Source organism: Aethalodelphis obliquidens, unplaced genomic scaffold (assembly GCF_003676395.1).
Source record: "Aethalodelphis obliquidens isolate GAN/ISIS:26980383/991018 unplaced genomic scaffold, ASM367639v1 scaffold5, whole genome shotgun sequence".
Taxonomy (NCBI): Eukaryota; Metazoa; Chordata; class Mammalia; order Artiodactyla; family Delphinidae; genus Aethalodelphis; species Aethalodelphis obliquidens.
This window is the reverse complement of record NW_020837949.1, coordinates 7,192,695-7,218,881: the sequence shown is the minus strand read 5'-3', so window position 1 is coordinate 7,218,881 and position 26,187 is coordinate 7,192,695. Positions and strand designations below refer to the sequence as shown.

General features: G+C 38.2%; 1 protein-coding gene across 2 annotated transcripts in view; it reads left to right on the top strand.

The window, feature by feature from the left end:
* CUL1 (cullin 1) overlaps window positions 1–26,187 on the top strand; it is a 107,107-nt gene that overhangs the window by 49,373 nt on the left and 31,547 nt on the right. For both annotated transcript variants that reach the window (XM_027101603.1, XM_027101602.1), the window contains exons 3-7: window positions 13,325–13,499; window positions 15,566–15,733; window positions 18,832–18,882; window positions 19,139–19,229; window positions 19,919–20,082. In XM_027101603.1, the coding sequence (XP_026957404.1) occupies window positions 13,325–13,499; window positions 15,566–15,733; window positions 18,832–18,882; window positions 19,139–19,229; window positions 19,919–20,082 (649 nt within the window). The remainder of the gene's footprint in view (window positions 1–13,324; window positions 13,500–15,565; window positions 15,734–18,831; window positions 18,883–19,138; window positions 19,230–19,918; window positions 20,083–26,187) is intronic.

Genomic DNA, 26,187 nt, shown 5'->3' with positions numbered 1-26,187 from the left:
TGGGTCTAGAGAGCAGTCTGTCTAAACTGAAGCTAGAAGACTGGGGAGCTGTTGCAATTGCTGCCGGAATTAAGACCATGAGTGTGTTGAGTGGAAGGAACCCAGCCTTCAGTTACCAAGAGTAGCATGTAAGGCATATCAGAAGCCCTAAGCCTGTCATTATGAAGAGGCACAGTTAAGGGAAATGAACATAATCTAGCAGCCTCAAATATTGAAATAGTTGGAGTCTGACCACCTGTCTTAAGTGATTAGCCCATCACAATGTAATTAGCCGGGAGCACCGTTATTACAGTAAGTCTTAATAAAAGGACCAAAGTGGTACACAGGCATTTGTTCAGCAGTTTTACGAATGACTGGTTTTGTGTCTTTGCTTTTGATTTTAGGTAATAAAGCATGTCTAATTGTCTTTAGCAAATGACATCAGAGGCTCAAGTGTTCTTTATGTTTTGTTTTGAAGGTTGTTATATGTTATTTTCTGTCTTGGAGTTTTCAACCTTTTGTTTATTTTTGATAAATTTATTTATTTATTATTTTTTGGCTGCGTTGGGTTTTTGTTGCTGCTCAGGCTTTCTCTAGTTGCGGCGAGCGGGGGCTACTCTTCGTTGCGGTGCGCGGGCTCCTCACTGCGGTGGCTTCTCTTGTTGCGGAGCACGGGCACTAGGCACGCGGGCTCAGTAGTTGTGGCGCACGAGCTTAGTTGCTCCGTGGCATGTGGCATCTTCCCAGACCAGGGCTCAAACCCATGTCCCTGCCTTGGCAGGCGGATTCTTAACCACTGCACCACCAGGGAAGTCCCTCAACCTTTTATTATAAAAAATTTCAAACATACAAAGAAGTCAAAAGAATTTTAGAGTGAAGACCCATTTAACTGAACTTGCTTAATTACATATCTGTCTATCCTGAATTCCCATATCCATCCATCCATTTTACTTCCTACATTTCAGAGTAAGCTGTAGACATCAATGCACTTCTCCCTAAGTGCTCAGGCATATACATCATTGGAGTTTGATATTTGTTTATAGTTTCCAGTAGGTAAGTTTTGACTAACACATTTGCCCAAGTAACCCAAAGCCCTACCAAGTTACAGGGCATAATCATCCCCACAGAAAGTTCCATAATGCTTCCCAGTTAATCCTGGCCTCCCCCAAGGCAACCACCATAGATTAGTTTGGCCTGTCCTAGAAGTTCATCTAAAGGAAAGTATGTACCAAGTGGTGCAAAGGAAGTGTGAACCACTTCATGTAAGGCTGCTTTCACTCAGTATTTTTGAGATTTATCCATGTTATCATAAGTAGCAGTAGTTTCCCTACCCCCCCTTTTTTTCTGCTGAGTAATATTCCATTGTATGAATACGACAGTTTCTTAATTCATTCTTCTAATGACAGATACCTGGGCTGTTTCCAGTTTTGGGCTGTAATGAATAAAACTACTATGAACATCTAAGTGGAGATCTTTTATATCTCTTGGGCAAACACATAGCAGTGGGATTGCTGGAATGTGTGGTAATAGTATGTTTAACTTCATAAGAAACTAGCCAACTATTTTTCCAAAGTGGTTGTATCATTTTGAATTCATGTGAGCAATGTTTCTGAGTTCTAGTTGTCCTACAGTTTTGCCAACATCTGCTCGGAATGTCATTCTCTTTAATTTCAGCCGTTCTTGTGGGAGTGTTGTGGTATCTCGTGGTTTTAATTTGCATTTCCCTAGTGATTAATGATGTTGAGTCCTTCTCATATGCTAGTTGACCATTTGTATGTGGTCTTTTGTAAAGCATCTGAGTCTTTTACTTTTTTTTTTAACTTTTGGGTTAATATCCTTTTTATTATTGAGTTGTAGGTGTTCTTAATATATTTAGGATGCCAGCATTTCATCATATTATCAAGATATGTCTTGCTACTATTTTCTCCCAGTCTGAGGCTTGCTATTCCTGTTCTTAATGGTGTCTTTGAGTGAGCAGGTTGTTTTTCTTTTGAGGAAACCTAATTTGTTTTATTTTCTTTTACAAGTATCATCCTCTGTGACCTATAAGAAACCTTTGCCTGGATGACAAAGATACTGTGTTTCCCTCTTGAGGCTTTATGGTTTGGGCTTTTACATTTAGGTCTGTGATGCATCTTGAGTTAACTTTTGTGTGTGGTGTGAGGTAGGGCTTGAGGTTAATCTTTCCCCCATGTGGTTCTCCAGTTATTCCAGCGTCATTTGTTTCCCCCAGTGTGTTGCTTTGGTGCCCTCGTTAAAACTAAGTCACAATATAAGTAGGTTCTATTTCTAGAATTCTGTTTCACTGATATATATCCATCCTAAAGGAATGACATACTACTAATTTGATTTGTTTCTATTTTGTGCAATATGTTTACATCTATATTTATGTGGGATTATTGGTTGGTGTTTTCATTTTTCTGTAATTTCTTAATTACTGTATGTATGAAAACTCTTGAAGTCAGGTAGTATAGGTCTTCCAACTTTGTTCTCCTACCCCAAGATTTTTGACTATTCTAGGTCCTTTGCATTTCTCTATAAGTTTTATTGTCAGCTTGTCAATTTCTACTTTATTAGTTTCTGGATTACAATTGGGATTACACTGAATATTTTTTAATAGCAGTTTTATTGAGATACAATTCACATGCCATACAATTCATCCATTTAAAATGTACATTTCAGTGGTTTTCAGTATATTCACAGATATATTCAATCACACATTTTAGAACATCTTCATCATCTCAGAAAGAAACCTTGTACCCTTTAGCTATTACTCCCTTAGTCCCCCGCCTCCATGCTCATCTACTTTCGGTCTATAGATCTGTCTATTCTGAACGTTTTATGTAATGTAATCATATAATATGTGGACTGAAGTGTATGCCCCCCAAAATTCATATGTTGAAGCCCTAACCTCAGTTTTATAGTATTTAGATGGGACCTTTAGGGAAATAAGCATAAATGAGGTTGTAAGGTAGGGCCCTGATCCTATGGGATTGGTGTCCTTATAAGAAAAGGAAAAAATACCAGAGAGCTCTCTCTCCAAGGACACAGGGAGAAGACAGCCATCTGCAAGCCAGGAAGAGAGGCCTCACCCAAAACCAACCCTGGCACCTTGATCTCGCACTTCTAGCCTCCAGAACTCTGAGAAAATTAACTTCTGTTGTTTAAGCCACCCAGTCTGTGGTATTGTGTTATAGTGAACTGAGTAGACTAGTTCTGTGTCTGGCAGCTTCCACTTTACCGTGTTTTCAAGCCGCATCCATGTGGTGGCATACATAACTGCTTCATTTGTTTTTATGGCCAAATAGTATTCCACTGTGTAGATATAGATGTTACATTTTGTTTATCCATTCATCAGTTAATGGACGTGTGTTATTTCCACTTTGTAGCTATCATGAATAGTGCTGCTGTAAACACTTCTGTACAGGTTTCTATATGGATATGCTTCTATTTTTCTTGGTTAGATACCTAGGCGTGGAATTTCTAGGTCAGATGGTAGGTCTATGTTTAACCATTTGCAAAACTGCCAGAATGTTTTCCAAAGTGGATGATAATACTGTTTTACTTTCCCACCAGCAGTGTGTGAGGGGTCCAGTGTCTCCACATCCTGACTAGCACTTGTTACCATCTGAGTTTTTTGATTCTAGCCATCCTAATGGGTATGAAGTGGTGTCTTATTATGGTTTCGATTTGCATTTCCCTGATGACTAATGATGTATCTATTGGCAATTTTTATACATTCTTCAGAGAAATGTCTGTTAAGAGCCTTTGCCCATTTTTTAATTGGATTGTCTTTTTATTATTGAGTTGTGAGAGTTTTTTACATATTCAAATAGTTTATCGGATAAATGATTGATAAATTGTTTTCGCTCAGTCTGTGGATTGTCTGTTCGTTTTCTTGATTGTGTTCTTTGACACGAAAAACTTAAATTTTGATAAAATCCAGTTCATTTTTTTCTTTGGTTGCTCATGCTTTTGATGTCATATATGAGTCCCTTGCCAAGTACAAAGTCATGAAGATTTATTTTTATGTTTTCTTCTAAGAGTTTTATAGTTTTGGCTCTTAGTTCTAGGTCTTTGATCCATTTTCAGTTAATTTTTATATACGGTGTGAAGTAAAGGACCCCTTCGTATATTTGCATGTCACTATATAGTTGTCCCAGCGCCATTTGTTGAAAGACCATTTTTCCCCCCATTGAATGGTCTTGGCACCCTTGTCAAAAATTAGTTGTCCACAGAGACATGGGTTTATATCTAGATTCTCAGTTCTGTTCCATTGATATATGTGTCTATCCCATGCCAGTACCTCACTGTCTTGATTACTGTAATTTTGTAGTAAGTTTTGAAATCATGAAGTGTAAGGGCTTCAGCTTTGCTCTTTTTCAAGATTGTTTTGGGTCCCTTGCAATTCCATATGAATTTTAGAATCAGCTTGTCACTTCCTACCAAGAAGTCAGCTGGGATTCTTCTGATAGGGATTGTGTTGAATCTGTAGATCAATTTGTCATCTTAATAATAAGAAGTATTGTCATCTTAATGTCATCTTCACCTATTCTAGTGTAAGTATTTGAAGGTACCAATTTCTTTGTAAGGATTTTTAGCTTCATTCCACAAATTTTGATTTGTTGTATTTTCATTATCATTTAGTTCAAAATAATTTATGTCTTGTTCTTTGACCCTTGGGTTTTATAGAAGTGTGTTGTTTAGTTAGAAATATTAGAGGTTTTCCAGGGTAGCTTATTGTTGCAGATTTCTAATTCCATTTTGGTCAGAGAATAAACTCTATATGAGTTCAGTCCTTTAAAATGTATTGAGGGCCGTGATGGCCCAGAAAACGGCCTATTTGGTGAGTGTACAATGTACTGTTGAAAAGAATGTGAATTTGTTGGGTGTAGACTGGGGCAGGATCCTATTGGCTTGTGGGAGATGATTATGCACATCTCTCCCCAGCTCCCTGTCCGTAATGTCATGTTGGTAGCTTGAAATCTGCCGTGGAGGGAGTCTTACCCCACAGATAGCTGCTAAGGCTACAGTTGGGGCTTTTTTCTTTTCTTCTTTGAGAGAGACAGTTTACTAGCATCCACTGGGTATAGAATTAGGTGAAGGTGATTGATAGTGTCAATCGGGTCGTCTGTGTCATGACTCCTTTCCCCCCTTCCCCGCCTGTGGTCTAGTTGCTGAGAGAGGGATTTTTAATCTTATCCTATGATTGTGGAATTGTCTTTTTCTCCCTTTACTCTGTCATATTTTGCTTCATGTATTTTGAAGCTCTGCTATTAGGAGAACATACATTTATGATTATGTCCTTTTATTATTATGAAATGTCCCTCTTGTCTTTGGTAATACTTTGTCTTGTTGAAGTCTGTTTTGTCTGATACTGTTGTAGCGTCTTCAGCCTTCTTATGCTTAGTGTTTGCATGATAATCTTTTTCCATCTATTTACTTTCGATTAGTCTGTGTCTTTATATCTAAATTGTGTCTCTTAACAGCATATTGAAAGGTCTTGCTGTTTTGTCCCTTCTGATCATTTCTGCCTTTTGACTGTAGGTTTCAGTCTACTGACATTTATTATAAGTATTAATAGGTTGGTTTTTAGGCCTACCAGCTTATTATTTTTTCTGCCCTGTAAAAAAATTTCTCTGTTCCTGCTTTCCTCTCTTCTTTTGGATTATTTGAATTTTTTCAGAATTGCATTTTAATATATCTGCTGGCTTTTTTAGCTATTCCTCTGCTGTGTGTGTGTGTGTGTGTGTGTGTGATTGCTCTAGGGAGTACAATATGTATCCTTTTATTTCTTTTTTAATATGCTGCTTAGAGTTGATATTGAATGACATCACAGAAAACATAGAAAAACCTTGTAACTGCAGTGTTCCATTTACTATCCCAAGCTCATCCTTTATATTACATCTAAATAGTTTTAAGACCCACAAGGCAATATTATAAATTTTAGTTTTAAATCATTCTTTGTATTTTAAAGAATTAAGAAAAATAGTCTTTTATATTTGCCCAAATATCTACTACTTCTAATGCTCTTCATTCTTTTCTGAAGATCCAAGATTCAGCCTGATACCAATTCCTCTCTACCTAGAATTTAAGTCTGTACTATGTGAAGTCTCTAAGTTTTATTTTATTTGAAATTACCTTTATTTTGCCTTCCTTTTTGAGGAATATTTTCACTGGATAAAGAATTTTGGGGTTGATAGGTTTCTTTTTTTCTTTCAACACTTAAAGATGTTATTCCACTGTCATTTGGCCTTTGTAGTGGTGATATTCTTTTGCCGTATGTTACAAGTCTACTTTTAATATTTTTTCTCCCCTTTAGTTTTCAGCAGTTTTTTTTTTTTTTCCCCTCTTTCTTCTTCAGAATTGATCATTTTTGTTGGTCTGTCTTCATGAGTCTTATTTCGTTTCCACTCTGCTCTCAAGCCCATCCACTAAATAACTTATTCTAGGTAATATGTATTTCAGTTCTGTAATTTTTATTTGGGTTTTTTTTTCATAGTTTGTTTTTTACTGCAATTAATTTTCATGTGTTATGAGCCTGTTTTTCTTTGTGTCCTTGAGTATAGCTATAATAGTTGCTTTAAAATCCTTGTCTCCTAATTTGGAGACAGGTCACCTCCAGGTTGGTCTCTGTTGCTTTTCTCTTGAGTGCGTCTCATTTTCCTTTCTTAGGTCTATAGGCTTGGGTTGTGCCGTTCCCTTCTTCCAAGACTAGGATACTCTGCAGTATAAGCCACCTTTTGGTTGCTCTCTGGTGCCTTCAGACAGTTCTTTTTACACTTTTTCAAGTTTATCGTTACTATCCCACAGAAACGTGGTTAGATACGTTGGTACTGATCGCAGAACCAAAGTTTAAGTAGAACCTGAAGTTTCAGCGGCAACTCCCGCAGGCTCCACAGTGACATGGGCACTGCCGTGGCAGGATTGGGTTGGGGGTGGCCACGAGAGAGGTTTTCTGTTGGCAGGAATTCAGTAACTTACGCGAAGATTAATTAGTCAAAAGACAATACAGGCGTATGATTTGAAGGTGTGTCTATTTGCCTGAAAAAGAAGAACTAAATCAAGAAACAGTTAAAAGCGGTTGCTGCTGTGGGTTGGGAGGGGTGGATCATAGCACGCTTGCTTTTTATTATAAGTTCTTCGTTATTTCATCTAATTTAGATGTAAGTTGATAGAAGGAAACCTAAGTTTTATAAAGCAGGACAGCTCCTAGCCACTACTGTCTCTAGTCAGCACTGTCTCATGTTTTCCGTGCCTGGTTGGATAATGGTGAGGGTGATGCTAATTTGGGAATGAATGTTAAACTGTGGGTAGAAACTTTAAAAGAGCTTTTAAGGGCTTTTTTTTTTTTCCCCATTAAAATTTTGCCGTTTAGTCTGTTCTGTGAGGCCCAGGGTTCCTTGCATTGTTTCCAGGTCCTCTTTGAGGAGGTGAGGCTGAAAGGAAGTAATGGTGGGGTGAGAGTGTGTGTTCTGGGCACAAAGAATACTTTGTGAAGAAGAAAGAATTCTGTAGTTAAAAGTTTTTAAAAACCCTTGCTAGCCCTGCTCTCCCAAAGTAATGACTATTAATGTCTGGACAGATACATAAACTTTATCTGCATGTCCAAAGGAACCACACTGAAATGCTCGTTTCTAAGTTGTGCTTTACACTTTTATCTTTTCAACGTCTTTCTGTGTGGATCTATGCATGTCCCACGTTCCTTGACTCCAGGGCTGAGTGCACCCCTAGTGGGCGGCATGGCTCCCTGGTTGGTCAGGTGCTCATTACCTGCACCTGTGCCGAGTTACCTGCCCCGCCCCCACCCTTGTTCTTAGCCTGCAAACCATTAAGGACCATTTTGAAGAGTATGGCCGGAAAGAACAAAACCTTTTAATATCAAGCCAAGCTCAGGATGGGAGCAGATTAGAAAGAAACCCCACCGTGGGCTATGGGCTGTGGCCTGCTCTCAGCTTTTCTTTATTTGCTTACAAGAACGTTGTGATAAATCTTTTTAAGTCTAAACCACTAATCTTTTAGTCAGTATAAAAAAATCCCATCTAAACGCACTGTGTCAGATTCTAATTGGCAGCATTTTCGTAGTGTTACTTAAAGTAATGATACATATTGTGACCAGAGTCTTGGATTAGATGAAATTTGGTAAATGTATTGCAGTTTTTATAACCACTCTATATTCTCTGACAGTATTAAAAGCGCCATATTGTATCCTCAGGTGAATCCAACAGTGTATTTGACTAATTATGTTTGACAAGTAGGTTGTTAGAATTCTTTTTATCATCTTCAGCAATGCTGTGATGGTTTGATAGCTAAAGTATTTGTATACTTCCATGATAATTTCACTGTGATAAATGCTTGTGAGTATAATTACTGTATCAAAAAGGATGCGCTTGAATTTTGAATATTTCCAAATTATATTCCAGAAAAAAATACAACAGTGTGTGCTCTGACCCTCCAATGGATAGATGCTCCCATGTTCCTGCACTTTGGCTATCACTGGGTTTGACTGTTTTGTTTCGTTTTGTTTTGTTTTTAAAACCTTTGTTAATTTAGTAGCTAGAGATTAATATATTGCCGAGAAATAAAGGTCAGGCTGAAGTAGGTAACCTAAAAAATTCCCTAGAACCAAACACCTCGAACTGGGTGCTAGATACAAAGTGAGACTGTGCTGCCCGAGGATCTGGGTGAGAGGCGGGTAGGCTGGAAGCAGTGGTCACACAGAACAGGAGCAAAGCCTGCGCCCGGCCAAGAAGCTGATGTTTCCATGGAAATCTTTAGTGAAAAGGTGAACTGGAAAACAAAATAATCGACCCACTCTCCCAGGTGGGCCACTAGGAAAGTAGTTTGAGCCAAGGTCTGCATGTGAGGGGAGTGGAGGGGGAATCCGTTCTGAGAATTTGTCACCTCTGGTGTCTTTGGGATTTGAGTTTGTATTGCCAGCTTGCTGGGGGATTTCCCCAAGCTGGGAAATTAATGTGAAAGCCCCACTGAAAATGAGTTTTTAAAAAACCCCAAAGTTACAAAGTGAGGAGAGTCTCGGTCCACGTGAACAAGTCAGCATATAGAACAAACAGCAGAACTAGAGCCTCAAGAACTTCAAACAGAAAGGTCTTTAGAGAGCACTTCTAAGTGTATTAAAAACAATTAGTGGTGTAAAAGAGTCAAGAAGATAAAGGAACAAAACACTATGGACAATAAGACATCTTTTTAAAGAAATAGGGAAAATCTGCAAATGTAAAATAAAATTATTAAAGGTAGCAAATTTGACACAGCTGATAGAGAATTACTTAACTTGTGGTAGGTAGATCAAGAAAAGTTAGAAAGTTTGAACAAAGATAAAGTGATGGAAGTAACTGAAGTTATAAATTGAGATAAGGAGGTGACATGAAAATGTAGCAGAGAAGCTAGGAGAAAATAGAAAGGGGACCAGAAGTGTTTGAAGAGGAAATGACCCAAGAATTTACCAGAATTGGTGAAAGCAAAATATGCATGCCAAATTTTAAGGTAACCAGTACAAGAATTTGAATAAGATGTGTAACTCCAGCATAACAAAAGTACTACAGTGGAATAAGGAAACTATCGATCCAATATAAGAGAAGGGGGGAGAAAACAAGAAGCACAGAGGAAAAAAATTAAAATAGAAAATGCAAAATAAGGTGGTAGAAATTAATCGAGATAGCAGTAGAAAACAGTATAATCTTAAAACCAAACCTGCCCATCAGAGACTGTCTGACTCAATTTCTATTTTAAAAGTGAATCTTACTGTGGTGATTCACAGTAGACAAACGAAAACATAGAGATATAAAAGTTGAAAGTAAAGAGGTGGAATACAGGTATTTGAGATGAATTCTAACCAAAATATAGGAAAAACCATATTAACATCAGATACGATAGCTTTCTAAGGCCCTGTTGTTAAGAAAAAACATGGTTACTTTCTAATGATAAAAAAGAACAAGTTATCAGGAATATAATTCTAAATTTGTAAACTTATTAACAGGGCCTCAAAATATATGGCAGATTTTTTAGAGAATTATAAGACTCATTGACAAACCCATAACTGGTTAGGGGGATTTTGATAAAAATTTCTCAGTAGTTAATAAACAGACAAATCACTGGCAACACAGAACACCTGAAAAGCAGAAGTGGCCAGCTTGCTTTAACAAGCCATGTGTCCAGCAGTTAGAGAGTGGACATTTTTTCAAGCACATGTAAAGAAAAATCACTACATCTTCGGCTACAAGTCTCATCATATATTTTTTTAAACATCTTTTTTTTTTTTTTAATTAATTTATTTTTTGGCTGTGTTGGGTCTTCGTTTCTGTGCGAGGGCTTTGTCTAGTTGCGGCGAGCGGGGGCCACTCTTCATCGCGGTGCGCGGGCCTCTCACTGTCGCGGCCTCTCTTGTTGAGGACCACAGGCTCCATACGCGCAGGCTCAGTAGTTGTGGCTCACGGGCCTGGTTGCTCCGTGGCATGTGGGATCTTCCCAGACCAGGGCTTGAACCGTGTCCCCTGCATTAGCAGGCAGATTCTCAACCACTGCGCCACCAGGGAAGCCCACTCATCATATTTTAAAGAAACTATCCAAAAGATAACACTCTCTGATTAATTTTAAAAAGAAATTAAAGGTTTTTTTTAAAGGTTAAAAAAAAACACTTTGGAAATCTAAAAAATTCTAAACTCTTATAATCAAGATAACTAGCAATGGAAAAAAGAAAATATAACTGAATAAGGAGAATACATATCAGACTTAGGTGATGTAGCCACAGAGGTGTAGAGCAGAAAGTCTGTAGGATTTTTTTTGGTTTTTGGTTTTTTTTAAAAATAAATTTATTTTATTTTTATTTTTGGCTGCGTCAGGTCTTTGTTGCTGCGCGCGGGCTCTCTCTAGTTGCGGCGAGTGGGGGGCTACTCTTCGTTGCGGTGCGTGGCTCCTCATTGCAGTGGCTTCTCTTGTTGCGGAGCATGGACTCTAGGCATGCGGGCTTCAGTAGTTGTGGCTCGCGGGGTCTAGAGCGCAGGCTCAGTAGTTGTGGCACATGGGTTTAGTTGCTTCGTGGCATGTGGGATGTAACCCGACCAGAGCTCGAGCCCACGTCCCCTGCGTTGGCAGGCGGATTCTTAACTACTGCGCCACCAGGGAAGCCCAGAAAGTCTGTAGGTTTTAATGCTTATATTAAAAAGAGCAAAGAGGACAAATTACAAAGCTAAGCAACCAAACGAGGATTTATAGAAAGAGAGCAAACGTGAAGAAAGAAGTAGATTGGAAACAGTAGAAATACAGGTACAGTGATGAAAATGGATAAATCTCAAACTGGTTCCTTAAAAAGACTAATAGACAAGCCTCTGGCAAAATTAATAATAAAAATATTTTAAAAGGGGGACAATAAAATTAGCAGGCATTTTTTAAAAGAAGACTGAACTGGGCAGTGTACTTGAAAAGTTTATTGAAATGGACAGTTATCTAGAAGGTAGCAATACATATAGTCGGGAAAGGATAAGACCATTTAATATGTGGTTTGTGAACCGTTGGTTTTCTATGCAGAGAAATGTAAAATCACTTTTCTTCATGTTATATACAGTTTTAACCAAGGTGGATTAGAAATGTCAGATTTAAAAGAAAATACAGTAAAATCATGCCAAAATTTGGAACCTGCCAAAAGATCGTTAGCAGGGTCTAGCAACGAGAGAATGGATAAATCATAAATCTGTACTATACAGTACATTACATACAGCTGTAACTATCTCAAATGTTGTCAGAAACAAATTGGCAGAAGCAGATGTTCAACGTGTTACAGTTTGTGTAATCTAAAATTTGAAAACATGCAAAATAATTTCATATATTGTTACACAGTAAAATATAAAACATTCATAGGAATGTTAGACACCAAATCACGGGGACATTTGCCCCTAGGGAAAGGGGGAGGAAGAGTGCGATGAGGGAAGAGTTCGTAGCGTGTCAGGTATACTCTGTATCATTTCATTTCCTAAAAAGTTGAGGGGGGTTTGGATGGAATGAGACAAGCATGGGAATGTAATAAGATTTGTCCAAACTAGGTCATGAGTTTGCAAGAGTTTGTTGTGTATTATAATCTGTGATTCTGTCTATATTTGAAATATTTAATAAAATGAGTCAGTGTTTTATGGCATAGTTCTTTGATTACCACTGAGATTGAGGGGTTTTTTAGGTTTTTGGCTACGAATACGTATTTCTTTTAGCTTTTGGATTTTCTGTTGGAATCCTTGTTTCTTTAGAGATTAATTTTTTTCACATTGTTTTAAATTACCTTTATTTATTAAAGGTAGTAACTTTAAGATATCTCTTACTAAAATAGTTACAGAATTTCAGATGAAGTGATTATATGACTTTGCTTAGAAAGGCCTTCTCCAACCTCAGATCAAGAAAGTATTTGTGTGTATATTCTTTGTTTTATGGTTTCAGTTTGTATATTTTAATTCTTAATCTGTTTGTAATATATTTTGGAATATGAAATTTTTTTGAAATCACCTATAATGCCATTTATTCAATAATCTTTATCCGCTGACCTGAAATAGTTTTTATATAGCAAGTTCTTAAATACACCAGAATATTCTGTTTCATGATTTTTCTTTCTGTCTGAATCAGTATTGGTGTCTTTCTATTAATTTTATCCAAGTAAAGAATATGCAGATAAGCTGAAATAGTATTAAAGGTTATATAAAAAAAGAGAGACCACATCTCCATCTCTCTCCGTAGTGCCTGGGTCCTGCTCTTTCCTGATTGGCCAGCTTTAGGCATCCATGACTTTCAGTTGTAATAGAGGACTCCGTCTCTTTCACTGCCGTGTCTTCTGCTTTTCATTTTTCATTCTCAGAGGGTAGCTTTGGTTAAATCCACTTACAGATAATTTTAAAGTTTTGGTTATTTTTATATTTATGACATATGCTTCTGGAAATATTCATAGCTAAGCATTATAATAGACTATGGTTATAGCTTGTTGTTTTCCCTGAAGTAGGTAGTTGCTTTTTTTCTTTTCATTTGCAACCTTTTCTTTGTACATTTGCCAGTTCTTTTCTTACCTTCTAATACACTCTCAGGACAGTTTTCCACAAGGTAATGGCATTAGACGATCTTGAAGGTCCAGAGTTTTCTTGGTGACCTTCCTCCAGGATGTTCCATCCTCCTTGGCTGGCTGACTCTTAGCTTTATTGGTGTGTGAATGGGATCTTTTTTCCACTCTAACTTTAACAGGTTTTGGTTGATACATGGGAAACATTGATACTGAAGTATCTTATAAGAAAATATGTTCGTATTAATCACTGTTGACATTGATGATGCCTGTTGATTTCCTTGACTTTTCTCCAAGTCACGTTTATAACTACTGCACGAGTGTTCACCAGTCAAACCAGGCTCGAGGGGCTGGTGTCCCTCCTTCTAAATCAAAAAAGGGGCAGACGCCGGGGGGAGCTCAGTTTGTTGGCTTGGAATTGTACAAACGGCTTAAAGAATTTTTGAAGAATTACTTGACAAATCTTCTGAAGGTAAGATGTTTTATATGTATACTGAGCATTTATAAAAGAATGTAAAAACAGAAAAGGTAGTGAAATAATGATTCTATTGATAAGTTAAATCTTTCACTGTCATTGTTTCATTGTTTTTGGCGTTGACGTGTGCCTGAAGATGTTTTGCTCTTGCTTAGTCATTTACCTGTTGTGAAGATGAAATCTTCATAAGCCCATATTCTGTTCTTTGATTTGTTAAATTAGAAGTTTTTGATAGCCTTTCACCATAGTAGTACTTTCCTTCAATTACTAACCATTTGGTATTTGGTGGTTAGAGATTGATGAACCTTTTTAAAGCATATGATTATGAAGTCAGATTACCTGTATTGTATTTTGAACCCAATGTGCTGTTCTGTATCAAAATGTATAAAAGACTGTAAGGTTATCCAGCCTTTGGTAATCACATTTTCCCATGTGTTCTTGCCTTTTCTACATGGCCTTGTGGTACATTTCAGAACCATAATGAAATTGTGCCCTTGGCTGGGTGGGTTTCGCCACGAACATTCATTCCTCCTGCTCTGAGCCTTTTGCTTGGACAGTGATGTGGTTTTTCCCCTTCATCTTCTGCCTTTTTCTTCCTCAGTCTCCATCCTCTGTAGCAAAGGCAGTGTGATGCCTTCCATCCAGCCACAGGATGGGCAAGTGGCTTCTTCATCTGGTGCTACGCACATTATGTAGGGTGTGTACCCTGGGAAGTCTGCACACTCTGTGTATATACTTGAAAGATTTTTTATTTACACAGATAACAGGCAGAAAACTTCAGCATGCCACATTTGTTTTTCTTAATATATTTTACAAGGTAATTGGAAACTTAACATCATTTTAACAGACCATAATCGACTGACCACAAATCGTGACTAAGATGGTATTATTTTCCACGTTCCTAAGCAGTCTTGATGAAGCCACTGTGTCCTCCTTGCTTTTATTCACAACACTTTGTAAAGTGAACACTGGAATTAATTATTCTTTTTTAGTATTGAAGTGAGGAACAGTGTATTGTGTTTTGAAAGGTATTGACAGCCATGCCATCAGCGATATTATTTTTTGCATTCTAAAAATGGTCATCTACTATAATCCAGAATAGCTTAGCTTTACATGTTCGGGTTCGTTTCTTGTTATTTAAATGAACACAGATTTGGTTGTATCCAGATACGGTCAGGTTTTCACGTGGCTTGTCGGATCACTCGTGCAGCGTGTATTTATGGAGCTTCTGAGAAGTTCAGGGACGGCCCCAGGCCCTTAGTTCATGGAGGGGGCTGCCCTCTCCCAGCTCCCCCTGGAGTGCTCTTCTGCTACGGCACGTTTTAATTATACTGCAATTTAATGCCCCATTTTTAAAGGGTAAGACCTAACTTTGTAGATGTCATTAATACCTAAGAAAAAATTTCAAGTTACTGTCCTTCAAATAAAAATTTGTGGTTTAAGTTGTAGACATTTCAGTAAAAATAATTTGGTAAATGAACATTTTCCTCGTGAGGCCTTGTTAAAGAAGAAATATTGCACCATTATACTGTATACTTTATTTTTACAAAAATGCAGCAGATTACCACAGAGAGCTATAGATTTTTATAATTTTTAAGTAAATTTAATGAATGAAGAAGATGCATTAAAAAATGGAAGAGTATCAGCCCCGTGGTCTAAATTGTTAATTGGACATTTTAATTAATTTTTTAACAGAAAATATCAAAAATAGGAGTAAGTTGAGGTGAATTCCTCATTTGTTAATATAAAGGAATTACCCTCATATTCTAAAAAGTTCAGTCTTTTTATGAATGTATATGCATATTAATACCATGAAAAATGTTCTAGTTTGAGATCAAAGAATTTCCATTAAAATTCTCTTTAGTCTAATCCTCATGAGCTACTTTCTTGTGAGAATTTATAGTAAATGAGCATGTTTTGTATACAGAATAATCCAAAGAACCCATCTGAAGCCATACACATCAGTGTATCCTAATGCAATAGATTTGTTTCAGTTAACTTTTATCTCTGATTTATCATGTGACAAATTAGTCATCTTAAAGCTCTAGTGAACTTGTCTTTAGGACGGAGAAGATTTGATGGATGAGAGTGTCCTGAAGTTCTACACTCAACAGTGGGAAGACTACCGCTTTTCAAGCAAGGTGCTGAATGGGATTTGTGCCTACCTCAATAGACACTGGGTTCGCCGCGAGTGTGACGAAGGACGGAAAGGAATCTATGAAATCTACTCCGTAAGATTGTTTTTACACACCTTTCAGATGTGTGTTTTCTTAGGGACGCGTCTTCCTTCCCAGTAGGAGATCTAGGCAAATAGTAAGCAGTTTTCAGACTGGTGAGCTATAACTCCCTTTGTTTTAATTGATCAATAAATGGGGCCCTTAGATATTTTGTGGCGAGAAAAGAGAAGGATGAGTAATTGGAGTTCTAAAATACAGCCTGCACGCTTCTGCATTTACTTATTAAAAGTTTCTTCTTCAATTATCTGACCGACCGTCAGGCCGAGCCCGGAGCGGTCCCCGTTTTAGCACAGCAAGTCCTGCATCCCGGCCGCAGCAGGCAAAGCGGGTCCCTTGCTTGGGACTCGAGCCTCAGTGATCAGCCACCCACGGTCTTCTGGGGTCTGGGAAGCTGCTTCACGAGGGGACTGTGATGTGAAATTCCACTCTACCCACTCAATATACGAAGTAATAGGAGTCATGACACTTAACAGAATTCAGAATTGAGGGGTTTTTTTTTTAAGACTGCATGGAAATAAATTTTGAAGAGGCAAAATTTGAATTGTTAAATCACCTTCATTAGTATGTTTCTTAAGTCAAGGGAGCTTTTTCCAGGCTCACTGGTTTTCAAAGTGTGGTCTCCAAACTTGCAGCGTCAATATTACCTGGGAACTTGTTAGGAATGCAAGTAATTGGGCCTCAGCCTAGACTGACTTAACTAGAGACTCTGGAGCTGGGGCCCAGCGGTGTGTTTTTAGCAAGCCCTCCAGGTGATTCTGATGCACTGTCGAGTTTGAGAACCAGTCAAGGGAGGACTCAGAACCACAGAACAGTCTGTCTGTTCATAGTAGGCTCTCAGATGTACAGACAGTACCTTTTTTGAACGAGTGGTGTTAAAATGTCAAGTTCTGCATAATGAGATTATCTCCATATCCAAGAATGTTGCTATAATAGCAATGCTTTGTTGCTTTGCTTTTGGCAAATTTAATTAAAAGAAATGTGCCATAGATGCATGACACACTTTTATTATTTTATTATTTGTGTAGCTCAGTTTCTATACCAAACGGTTATTGCTTCATAATGGTACTTTGTTATATAATTTTAACAGAACTTTCTAGGTTTAGTGTTTTGATTTGAGTCTCTTGTAGTCCACCTTTTCTTTTCCACTTACAGATGCTTTCTCGAGACTGAAAGTTGTCAGTGTAGGAATCAGCGTGATTTTCGTTGATTGCCTCTTGGCTGCTTGACCTAAAACACCATATAGATGCGCTATAATAACATCACATACTCCCCAAAATTATTATAGTCTTTAAACTTTTTTGTGTACTGTTTTCAAGATTTGACTGCTTTTTTTTCCTTTTCTTTCTTCCTTTTTTTTTTTTTTTTTTTTTTAATTCTTAGTTTCTACATCCCTAAATGCTGTAGTCAGTTTGGAAATGCAATACGCAGCCATAACTCACAGCAAAGGCCAGTTAACACGTCTCTCTAGAAACAGTATTTCCTTTGCCTGCTCTCGCAGGGAGCCTGTTGAATTCATTTAAAGCTCGAATATCAGTTGACACATGGAACAGTTCTTGTGCAGTGATGCCTCATTGCATTTTCCAGACTCTCCAGAAGACGGGGATGCTTTGTCATGAACTATAAAGATCTACTTTTTTCCCTGATAATTTTGTCTTTCTCTTCAATTATAGAAAGCTGTGGGTTTCCTTTCCAGTCAACCAGAGCGCGTAAACTAATTCCATTATTAACACGTTAAAGGAATTCAGCAGGACTTCTTCCCTGAATCTGTCCTGAACTTTCTCTGGTTTACCTTCAGTCCTGCTTTCTTATCTTGCCTTTCTTCCTTCAAAGTGACGAATTATCCCAAGTCAAATGAGGTCTGCCTAGTGCTGTCTTAACTTAGAAAAATGTTTGAAAGGTGCAGTATCTTTACTGGAAGTTGATGGCCACACGTTGCGTTTGCCTTGCCTCCCCCTGCACTGACAGGTCTGAGGAGTGTGGGAAGAGGAGCAGCGGCCAGTTTGCACAGGGAGAGTTACCTTCAGACCGCGCCCCACAGGGTGTATTTTTCCTGAAAAATAAGACTCTTTCTTCCCGGAGTCTTTTTTGGTAGCATAATTCCTAATTCTGAAATAACCTTTTTATTCTAGTAGTACTTGAGTATATATTGTTCATGCTTTACTAAAAATATTTTTCTCTTAAATAGTGCTTTCAGATTGCCCTTTTTTTGGTAGAAACTTTTTCATTTTGTAAATTAAATTTACACATAACCTTTTCAGAACTGTATTATCTTACATAAACCCAGTTTTATCTATGGTTAAATTTGGCGGAAAATAAGACTGATAGCATTTACCTTTAAATTAATTTCTCAGCAGTTTGTATTTGAGTGTTAAATTGTTATAAATTTGAGTTTGAACTTAACTGAATAATACCTTTCTCAACAGTTTAAAAACCATATATGAATTGTAACATTTCCCTTTGGGGGAACATTTTACAGTAACTTTCTGACATAACCTCTATTGAGAAGTTCCAAAACTTTTAAAAATGCATCATACGCACACATACTAGTAAAATGGGAAATTTGAATAATTTATGTATAATAAACTGATTCATTTAAGATGTACAGTTTGATGCGTTTACAGTTGTATGCATCCATGTAACATAAAACACCATGATAAACATACAGAACATACTCGATATTTAAGATCTATTATTTATTTTACTGAGTATTAGGAAACTATGATAAATGGTAAACTATGATAAATCTTTCTTAAATGTGTTAGGTCAAAACATACATTTGAGTCAGAGAACAATTTTATACATTAAATCCACCGTTGCCCTTTAGGCTAATATGTATGTTCTCCTAAAATCCAGATTTTCTTTTTCTCTCAACTATTAAAATGTGAGCTAATAAACGTCTGTACTTTGATACCTTTTGAAGTTGTTAAGAGAATGGCTCTCTGATTTCATCATGATGACTTTCACCAAGTTTATAATCTAGAAATATTGATACATGTAATCTAGGATTCAGGCTATTTCCTATGACTTCAGCTTTGGAAAAAGCATAGTAAAAGTATAGCCATTTAATACTGTTCCTTTTTCTTTTCATCCAGCTTGCATTGGTGACTTGGAGAGACTGTCTTTTCAGGCCATTGAATAAACAGGTACCTACTTGTGTGAGTGTGTGCATGTTTTCCTTTTGAAACCCCTTCCAGATTTCATTTCTTAGCCATTGTCTTCCTCACTCCTTTGGGATGTCCTAAGAGTGCCTCTCATCTTGCATTTAATGGATTCTAATGTTTAAGAGCTATGTAGTAACATAATGTTGGGTTGGCTAAAAACCCGAACGAACTTTTTGGCCAGCCCAATACATACTGTAGTCTGTAATCTACATGTTTTCTTCCTATATCCTTTCTAAAGGTAACAAATGCTGTTTTAAAACTGATTGAAAAGGAAAGAAATGGTGAAACCATCAATACAAGACTGATAAGCGGAGTTGTACAGTCTTATGGTAAACAATTTCCCTTTAATTTATTCAGTTGTATATCAAGTGACAATTACATAACAATGCTCCAATAGATTTATTTTCAGATAGTTCAGTATTATCGAGAATATTGTTAGCATTTACAAAGGTACTCATAATTCTCTTTATGTCAGTGTGATTCGGTTTGATTTTACCCATTATAAAAATTGTTTGATCTTTGTGCCCTAAGGAAATTTTGATGGACTAGACATTTGACATTTGAATTCTTTTCTTTTCTGGTCTCATACTGAATTACTGGATTTATATGCTAGAGTGTCATTAATGGAGCCGAATGATAACAGATTGAGAAATCTGAAAAGTAATACAGTATTTCAAAAGCTTAGGTAGCATTGTATTTCTTTGAAAGTTTAGAATTAGGCATTCTTCCTTCTTGTAAGCTTTTAGAAATATAAACGTTCTCTGAATGAACTTCATGATAACTTGGAACGTGCCTGGCCATCCATCAGAATTACTTGCTTTTGTGTGTCTTGGACTTTTTTCTTTTTTCTTTTATTGAAAGTATACTTTACTACCAGTGAATAACAGATTTGCCTTATGCCCTGTTGTTTCATTCTTACCTTTTAAGCATAACTTAAACTGAATGCCACCCCTAAGTATATTCCTTAAAATATAACCAAAAATAGGGCAGTTGAAATGTAGTTCCTATTTACTTCCAGTGGAACTGGGACTGAATGAAGATGATGCCTTTGCGAAGGGCCCAACGCTAACAGTGTACAAAGAATCCTTTGAATCTCAGTTTTTGGCTGACACAGAGAGATTTTATACCAGAGAGAGCACCGAATTCTTGCAGCAGAACCCGGTTACTGAATACATGAAAAAGGTAAGCTTAAACATAGTACTTAAAGTAGGCTTAAGTTAAAAGTTACTGCTGCTCAGATGAATTATTCTTTTTAATATATGCAACTTTCTTCAAAGTCATTTCTTAGGCACTGTTATCCTGTAGTGTCTGTAGCAGGTGCAGATCGTTGCTCCCAGTTCACCAAGGAGCTTTTATAAGTTAATTTGATAATCATGGCTCCGTGTTCTCCTTACTGATCGGAGGATGTCACCGTAATAGCTGTGTGACTTTCGTGTTTTGAACTGTCTCTACTACAATAGAATGTATATGTGTATCTAACGGGAGCCACGGTCTCACGTCAACGAGAAACTAGTTTTTAAGAAACAAATATTTGCACACTTTAAGCTTTTGCTTTTTTGCTTCTGAAATATCCCCTAAAAATCTATATAACACAGTCTTCAAGTTTGCATTAGAGGAGAAGTCCTTCTGAGAGAACAGGATCAAAGTCTTAGACAAGAAAAAAATCCAAGATCGGTGTCTGTATCGTAAATCTTTTTCTACATTAAGTGATGTTACAGTGAAGTTCTAGTGGAATTATTCTTCGTTCTCCTTCTTGGGAATACAGGTATCCCAGACTTATGCTCTGAGGAGTGACCTAAGTCAGGAGGTAGCAAACTTTCTATGAAGGGCCAGATGGTAAATATTTTAGACCTTGTGCACATGTGGTCTCTCTTGCAACTGTTCAGCTCTGCCGTTGTAGCGCAGAAGCAGCCACGGCAACATCTAAACAGTGAGTGCCGCGGTGTTCCAATAAAAGTTTACTTACAGGCAGGATTTTGCCCACAGGCTATGACTGCTGACTGAGACGGGCAAGGAGACTTCCAGGGAGTCTGGGGCTGACTGTGTCTGACACCTGCTTTTTTCCCTTTATTCTCTGTTTGCTTGGAGAGGAAATGCACTGCAGAACCACTTTCTCCCATGTGCTGAGATCGAAAGTTAGTAAGTCAGAAAGAGCAACAAACAGCTCTCCCTTCTCACCATGTAGAGAAGGTCCTCCCCAATTTGTTTGTGACATTCCAAGTGCATTTTTCCATAAGAGATAGTGATTATAAGTGGCCCTTACAAGTTTGAAGCTGAAAGTCCTTGACAAACAAATTTCTGATACCTCAAAACCTAACAAAAGTGGAACGCTTCAGAAATATTATACTTGGGGGGCTTCCCTGGTGGCGCAGTGGTTGAGAGTCCGCCTGCCGATGCAGGGGATGCGGGTTCGTGCCCCGGTCCGGGAAGATCCCACATGCCGTGGAGCGGCTGGGCCCGTGAGCCATGGCCGCTGAGCCTGCGTGTCCGGAGCCTGTGCTCCGCAACGGGAGAGGCCACAACAGTGAGAGGCCCGCGTACCGCAAAAAAAAAAAAAAAGAAGAAGTAGTATTATACTTGGAGTAGTGATAGTTCCTTGTGTATACTTACGGATTAAATTAGCTTTTGTGTGCCAGTCTGGAACCTAACCAGCTTATAGAGAGTTTCTAACAGCTGCCTGACAAATCTGTTTTAAATCTAAGCATTGCCTGTTACTTCATTTTTTCATTTTGGCAGAGTGTAGTTTGCATAAAGACATATTTTATTGAACTCTACTATATATGGTGATCCTTTTAAAACTGTGTATGTTTTTAAAAGTGGGGCCTTTTATCGGGGTACACATCCACAAGCGTGGTTCAGGCCTTTTCAATTTGCAGACTACTTAGTGAATTGCAGCTACCTGCTCTCCACAACCAGGAAGGTAGTAGTGCTTTGGTACAAGGAAATCCGCTTCGTAGGCCAGAGCTACGTCAGCACTCCCAAAACAGGGAAATCTGCTTTTAAAATCGGACCGGGGGGCTTCCCTGCTGGCGCAGTGGTTGAGAGTCCGCCCGCCGATGCAGGGGACACGGGTTCGTGCCCCGGTCCGGGAAGATCCCACATGCCGCGGAGCGGCTGGGCCCGTGAGCCATGGCCGCTGAGCCTGCGCGTCCGGAGCCTGTGCTCCGCAACGGGAGAGGCCACAACAGTGAGAGGCCCGCGTATGGTTGTTAAAAAAAAAAAAAATCGGACCTGGAACCAAAGGCAGCTTGAGGAGCAAACATTTCCAATGGCCTGGATAGTTTCAACCCAGTGTGAGCTCTGCCTTCAACAGAGAGCATGCTTCCAGCATCCTTGCTCTCTTAGAGGGGATTTCTTCCTAGAGGCGTTAAAGGTTTGGCCCAGATCTGGTTGGATCTTACCAAACATGACATCCATCCATTCTGAAAGTCCATAATGCAGAGACTCTGTGAGCATAAAATTGGAATTTAACCGTGTGAACAATTCTACCCTTACCTATAGCTACAGCCTTGCATCTCAAACTGAGCTATGGGTCTAATTTAAAATCCCTACTCCACCATTTACTAGGGAGTTGACCTTAACCTTTCTGTTCCTCAGTTTCCTCATCTATAAAATGGGGATAATTTATTATTATCATTATTATTATTATATATTATTTGATGCTTGGCAAAGAGCAAACATGATATAAGTGTTTGGTATTACACACATACATTGTTTAGAACCTTCAGTATATGCCTGAGAATATGCAAAACCATGGGATAAATTGTGGCACATTTTATTCAATAACTTAAGAAATTACGTTTATATTAAAACATTCTATCAGGAAGTAGAGTACAAAACTCATGAACAATATTGAGATAAAGCATGAACTTTCAAGAAATACTCTGCTTTTAACAGCCAGTTTGGGCTAGATGTGCAAATTCCCTGGAGGGGTCTATGTTCCCATTTCTGTGTTGTTAGGAATCTTTTAGTGGAAACAGTTGAGAATCTTTGGCTTTCCTTCTACTGATGACTTTGATGAATGAACACCCCTGAGCCATATTAGTGTCTTAGCATATCTTACTGTCTCATCTGAGCTACGAAAAAAACGTGTGACTCTTCTAGGTTTCTAATGTCATTTTTTAAAACTTTAAAAATAAATATACCTTATTTCATTAATTTGCTTACTTTTTTTTTCATTTTGTTTTTCCTGCATACTGATGCTAATAGAATTAATAGGAACAGTCTTTAATTGCTTAACTTTATTTAGTCATTCTGAATTTGATCTGGGTGTTCTGATGTAATTATCTGCCAAGTACAGTGCTGATCAAGAGCTTATTTGCCTTCAAGTTAACAAAGAATGTACATGACTGTCCTTCCTAAAACCTAATGACATGACACCCAGGACCTTGGGTTTTTCATCAACCTCAGAGACACTGCAGGCTCAGGTTCAGACCACTGCGAGAAAGCAAGTCACTCGGATTTTTTGGTTTCCCAGGGCATAACGCCATACTGTAGTCTATGAGATGTGGAGAATAGCGTTATGTCAAAAACAGCAATTTACATACCTTAATTTTAAAAAAACTTTATTGCTAAATGATGCCAAAACAATTATAATAGCAGCATCAAAGATTACTGATCACAGATCAGCATAACAAATAATAATAATGAAAACGTTTAAATATTTTGAGAATTACCAGCATGTGGCACCGAGACCCAAAGTGAGCAAAGGCTGTTGAAGACACGGTGCTGACACACTTGCTCTACCCACAGTCCTTCAGTTTCTGTTTTGTTTTTAAAAAAGCAGTATCTGTGAATCGCAGTAAAAGGAAGTAGGCCTGTGGACAGTAGTCCCACCTTAACAGTTTCAGTTACCCACAGTCAACCTCAGTCCGAAAAATATTAAATGGAAAGTTCCAGAAATAAACAGTCCATGAGCTTTAAATTGTATGTATTGAAATATGTCGTTCTGAGTAGCATGATGGAATCTTGCCCTTGAATCATACCTTTGTCCATAGCATCTCCCCTGTTAGTCTCTTCATCGACCAGGTGATCAGATCGACCGTCGTCCGCAGTGCTTGAGATCACATAGCCCTTATTGTACTTAAAAGTGGCCCCAAAGCACCAGAGTAGCAATTCAGATACGCTAAAGAGAAGCCATAAAGTGCTTCCTTTAAGTAAAAAGGAGGAAGTTCTCAACTTAATAAGGAAAAGGTTGCTAAGATCTGTGGTGAGAATAAATTGTCTCTCCATGAAATTGTGAAGAAGGAAAATTTGTGCTAGTTTTGCTGTCACACCTCAAATTGACGTTATGGCCACAGTGCATGACATGTGCCCAGTTAAGATGGAAAAGGCATTAAACATAACTTTTATTACATTATATTGTTATAATTGTTCTACTTTATTGTTGTTGCTAATCTCTTACTGTACCTAATTTGTAAATTAAACTTTCTCATAGGTATGTATGTATAGGAAAAAACATAACATAGTACCTATAGGGTTCACAGTTTCAGGCATCCACTGGGGGGTCTCGGAACATATCCCCCGTAGATAAGGGGGGACTGCTGTGTAAACAACTGCTGAGCCCCTCTGGCTTTTGTGATCACTTAGGGACCAGTTTGCTCTTCCCTCTCGGCCCCTGCAGGAAGAGTCTGTAGAGTGCTACTGTTTTTTTGTAGTACAGGGGATGGAAAGCCAATGTCCCCCAGAGAGTGAATCAGCAGTGATACCAAAGCTTTACCTTTCATTTTAGGGGAGAGAAAAGTTTTTAAGAGATGACTTTTTGCTGCCAGGGTATTATGTTCTTCCAGGAAACAGGTATAACCTCGAGAAAAAGTGGTGCTTTTTGGTTTGCATGTCCTGTATTTCACCAGCTTTATTTCTTGAGGTATCAGGCTTAATGAAATACTAGATATGAAGGAGCAGAGGCTTGGAACTTCAGAGTTAAAGCACAGAAAGATCTTTTATTGTTTTTTAAAATAGCTTTGTAATCAGGAAAGAAAACACACAACTGTAGACTTGCAGGGAAATACAAATAGCATAAACCTGCACAAACTTGGGACACTTGCTCAAGTGTGCGCGTAAACACCAAATTGGAGTAATGCTGTAGGGTTTTGTTTTGTTTTTATTTATTTATTTTTGGCTGCGCTGGGTCTTCGTTGCTGTGTGCCGGCTTTCTCTAGTTGCAGAGAGCCGGGGCTACTCTTCGTTGCGGTGCGCAGGCTTCTCATTGCGGTGGCTTCTCTTGTTGCGGAGCACGGGCTTCGTAGTTGTGGCACACGGGCTTAGTTGCTCCGTGGCATGTGGGATCTTCCTGGACCAGGGCTCGAACCCGTGTCTCCTGCATTGGCCAGCAGATTCTTTAATCACTGTGCCACCAGGGAAGCCCTATAGGTTTTTTTAATAACTATTTTCCCCCACTAATTTATTACATTAATGTATTTTCTATTTACTGGATAGCAGTATTCCATTAACCAAATAATATAACAAATTATATCTTATCAGAATCTTCAAGTATTTCTTACTTTGCAAATTGTTCCTTTTCCTTTCCCATGTTTTTATTTGCACATACTTATTGATTTTTCAGAGATTATTATATATTAAGGATATTGACCTTTTGACATATACTACAGATATTTTCCAAGTTTATTTTGTTTTTCACATTTAACTCTATTTAGAATGTGCAGTAAGGTTTAAATTTCTGCAGTTGAAACTATTGTCCTATTAGTAATTTTTGACAGCGCAAGTCCTGCCCAGTCATTTTGTTTTTTTGGCTCTTGGATGTTTATTCTTCCATTTGAATTTTTCTAGATTTCTCCAAAATTATGCCAAATTAAAAAATCATTTTGGGGGCTTCCCTAATGGCGCAGTGGTTGGAAGTCCGCCTGCCAATGCAGGGGACACGGGTTCGTGCCCCAGTCTGGGAGAATCCCACGTGCCGCGGAGCGGCTGGGCCCGTGAGCCATGGCCGCTGAGCCTGCGCGTCCGGAGCCTGTGCTCCGCAACGGGAGAGGCCGCAAAAGGGAGAGGCCCGTGTAACCAAAAAAAAAAAAAAAAAAAAGAAATCATTTTGGGAAGTACTGGCATTTTTATAATACAAAATATAGTTTTTCACTCTTCATTCAGGTTACCTGAATAATGCGAGATCATTGAAATTTTTTTCTTTTTTTTTAAGATGATGTTGGGGGGAGGAGTTTATTAATTAATTTATTTTTGCTGTGTTGGGTCTTCGTTTCTGTGTGAGGGCTTTCTCTAGTTGTGGCAAGCGGGGGCCACTCTTCATCGCGGTGCACGGGCCTCTCACTATTG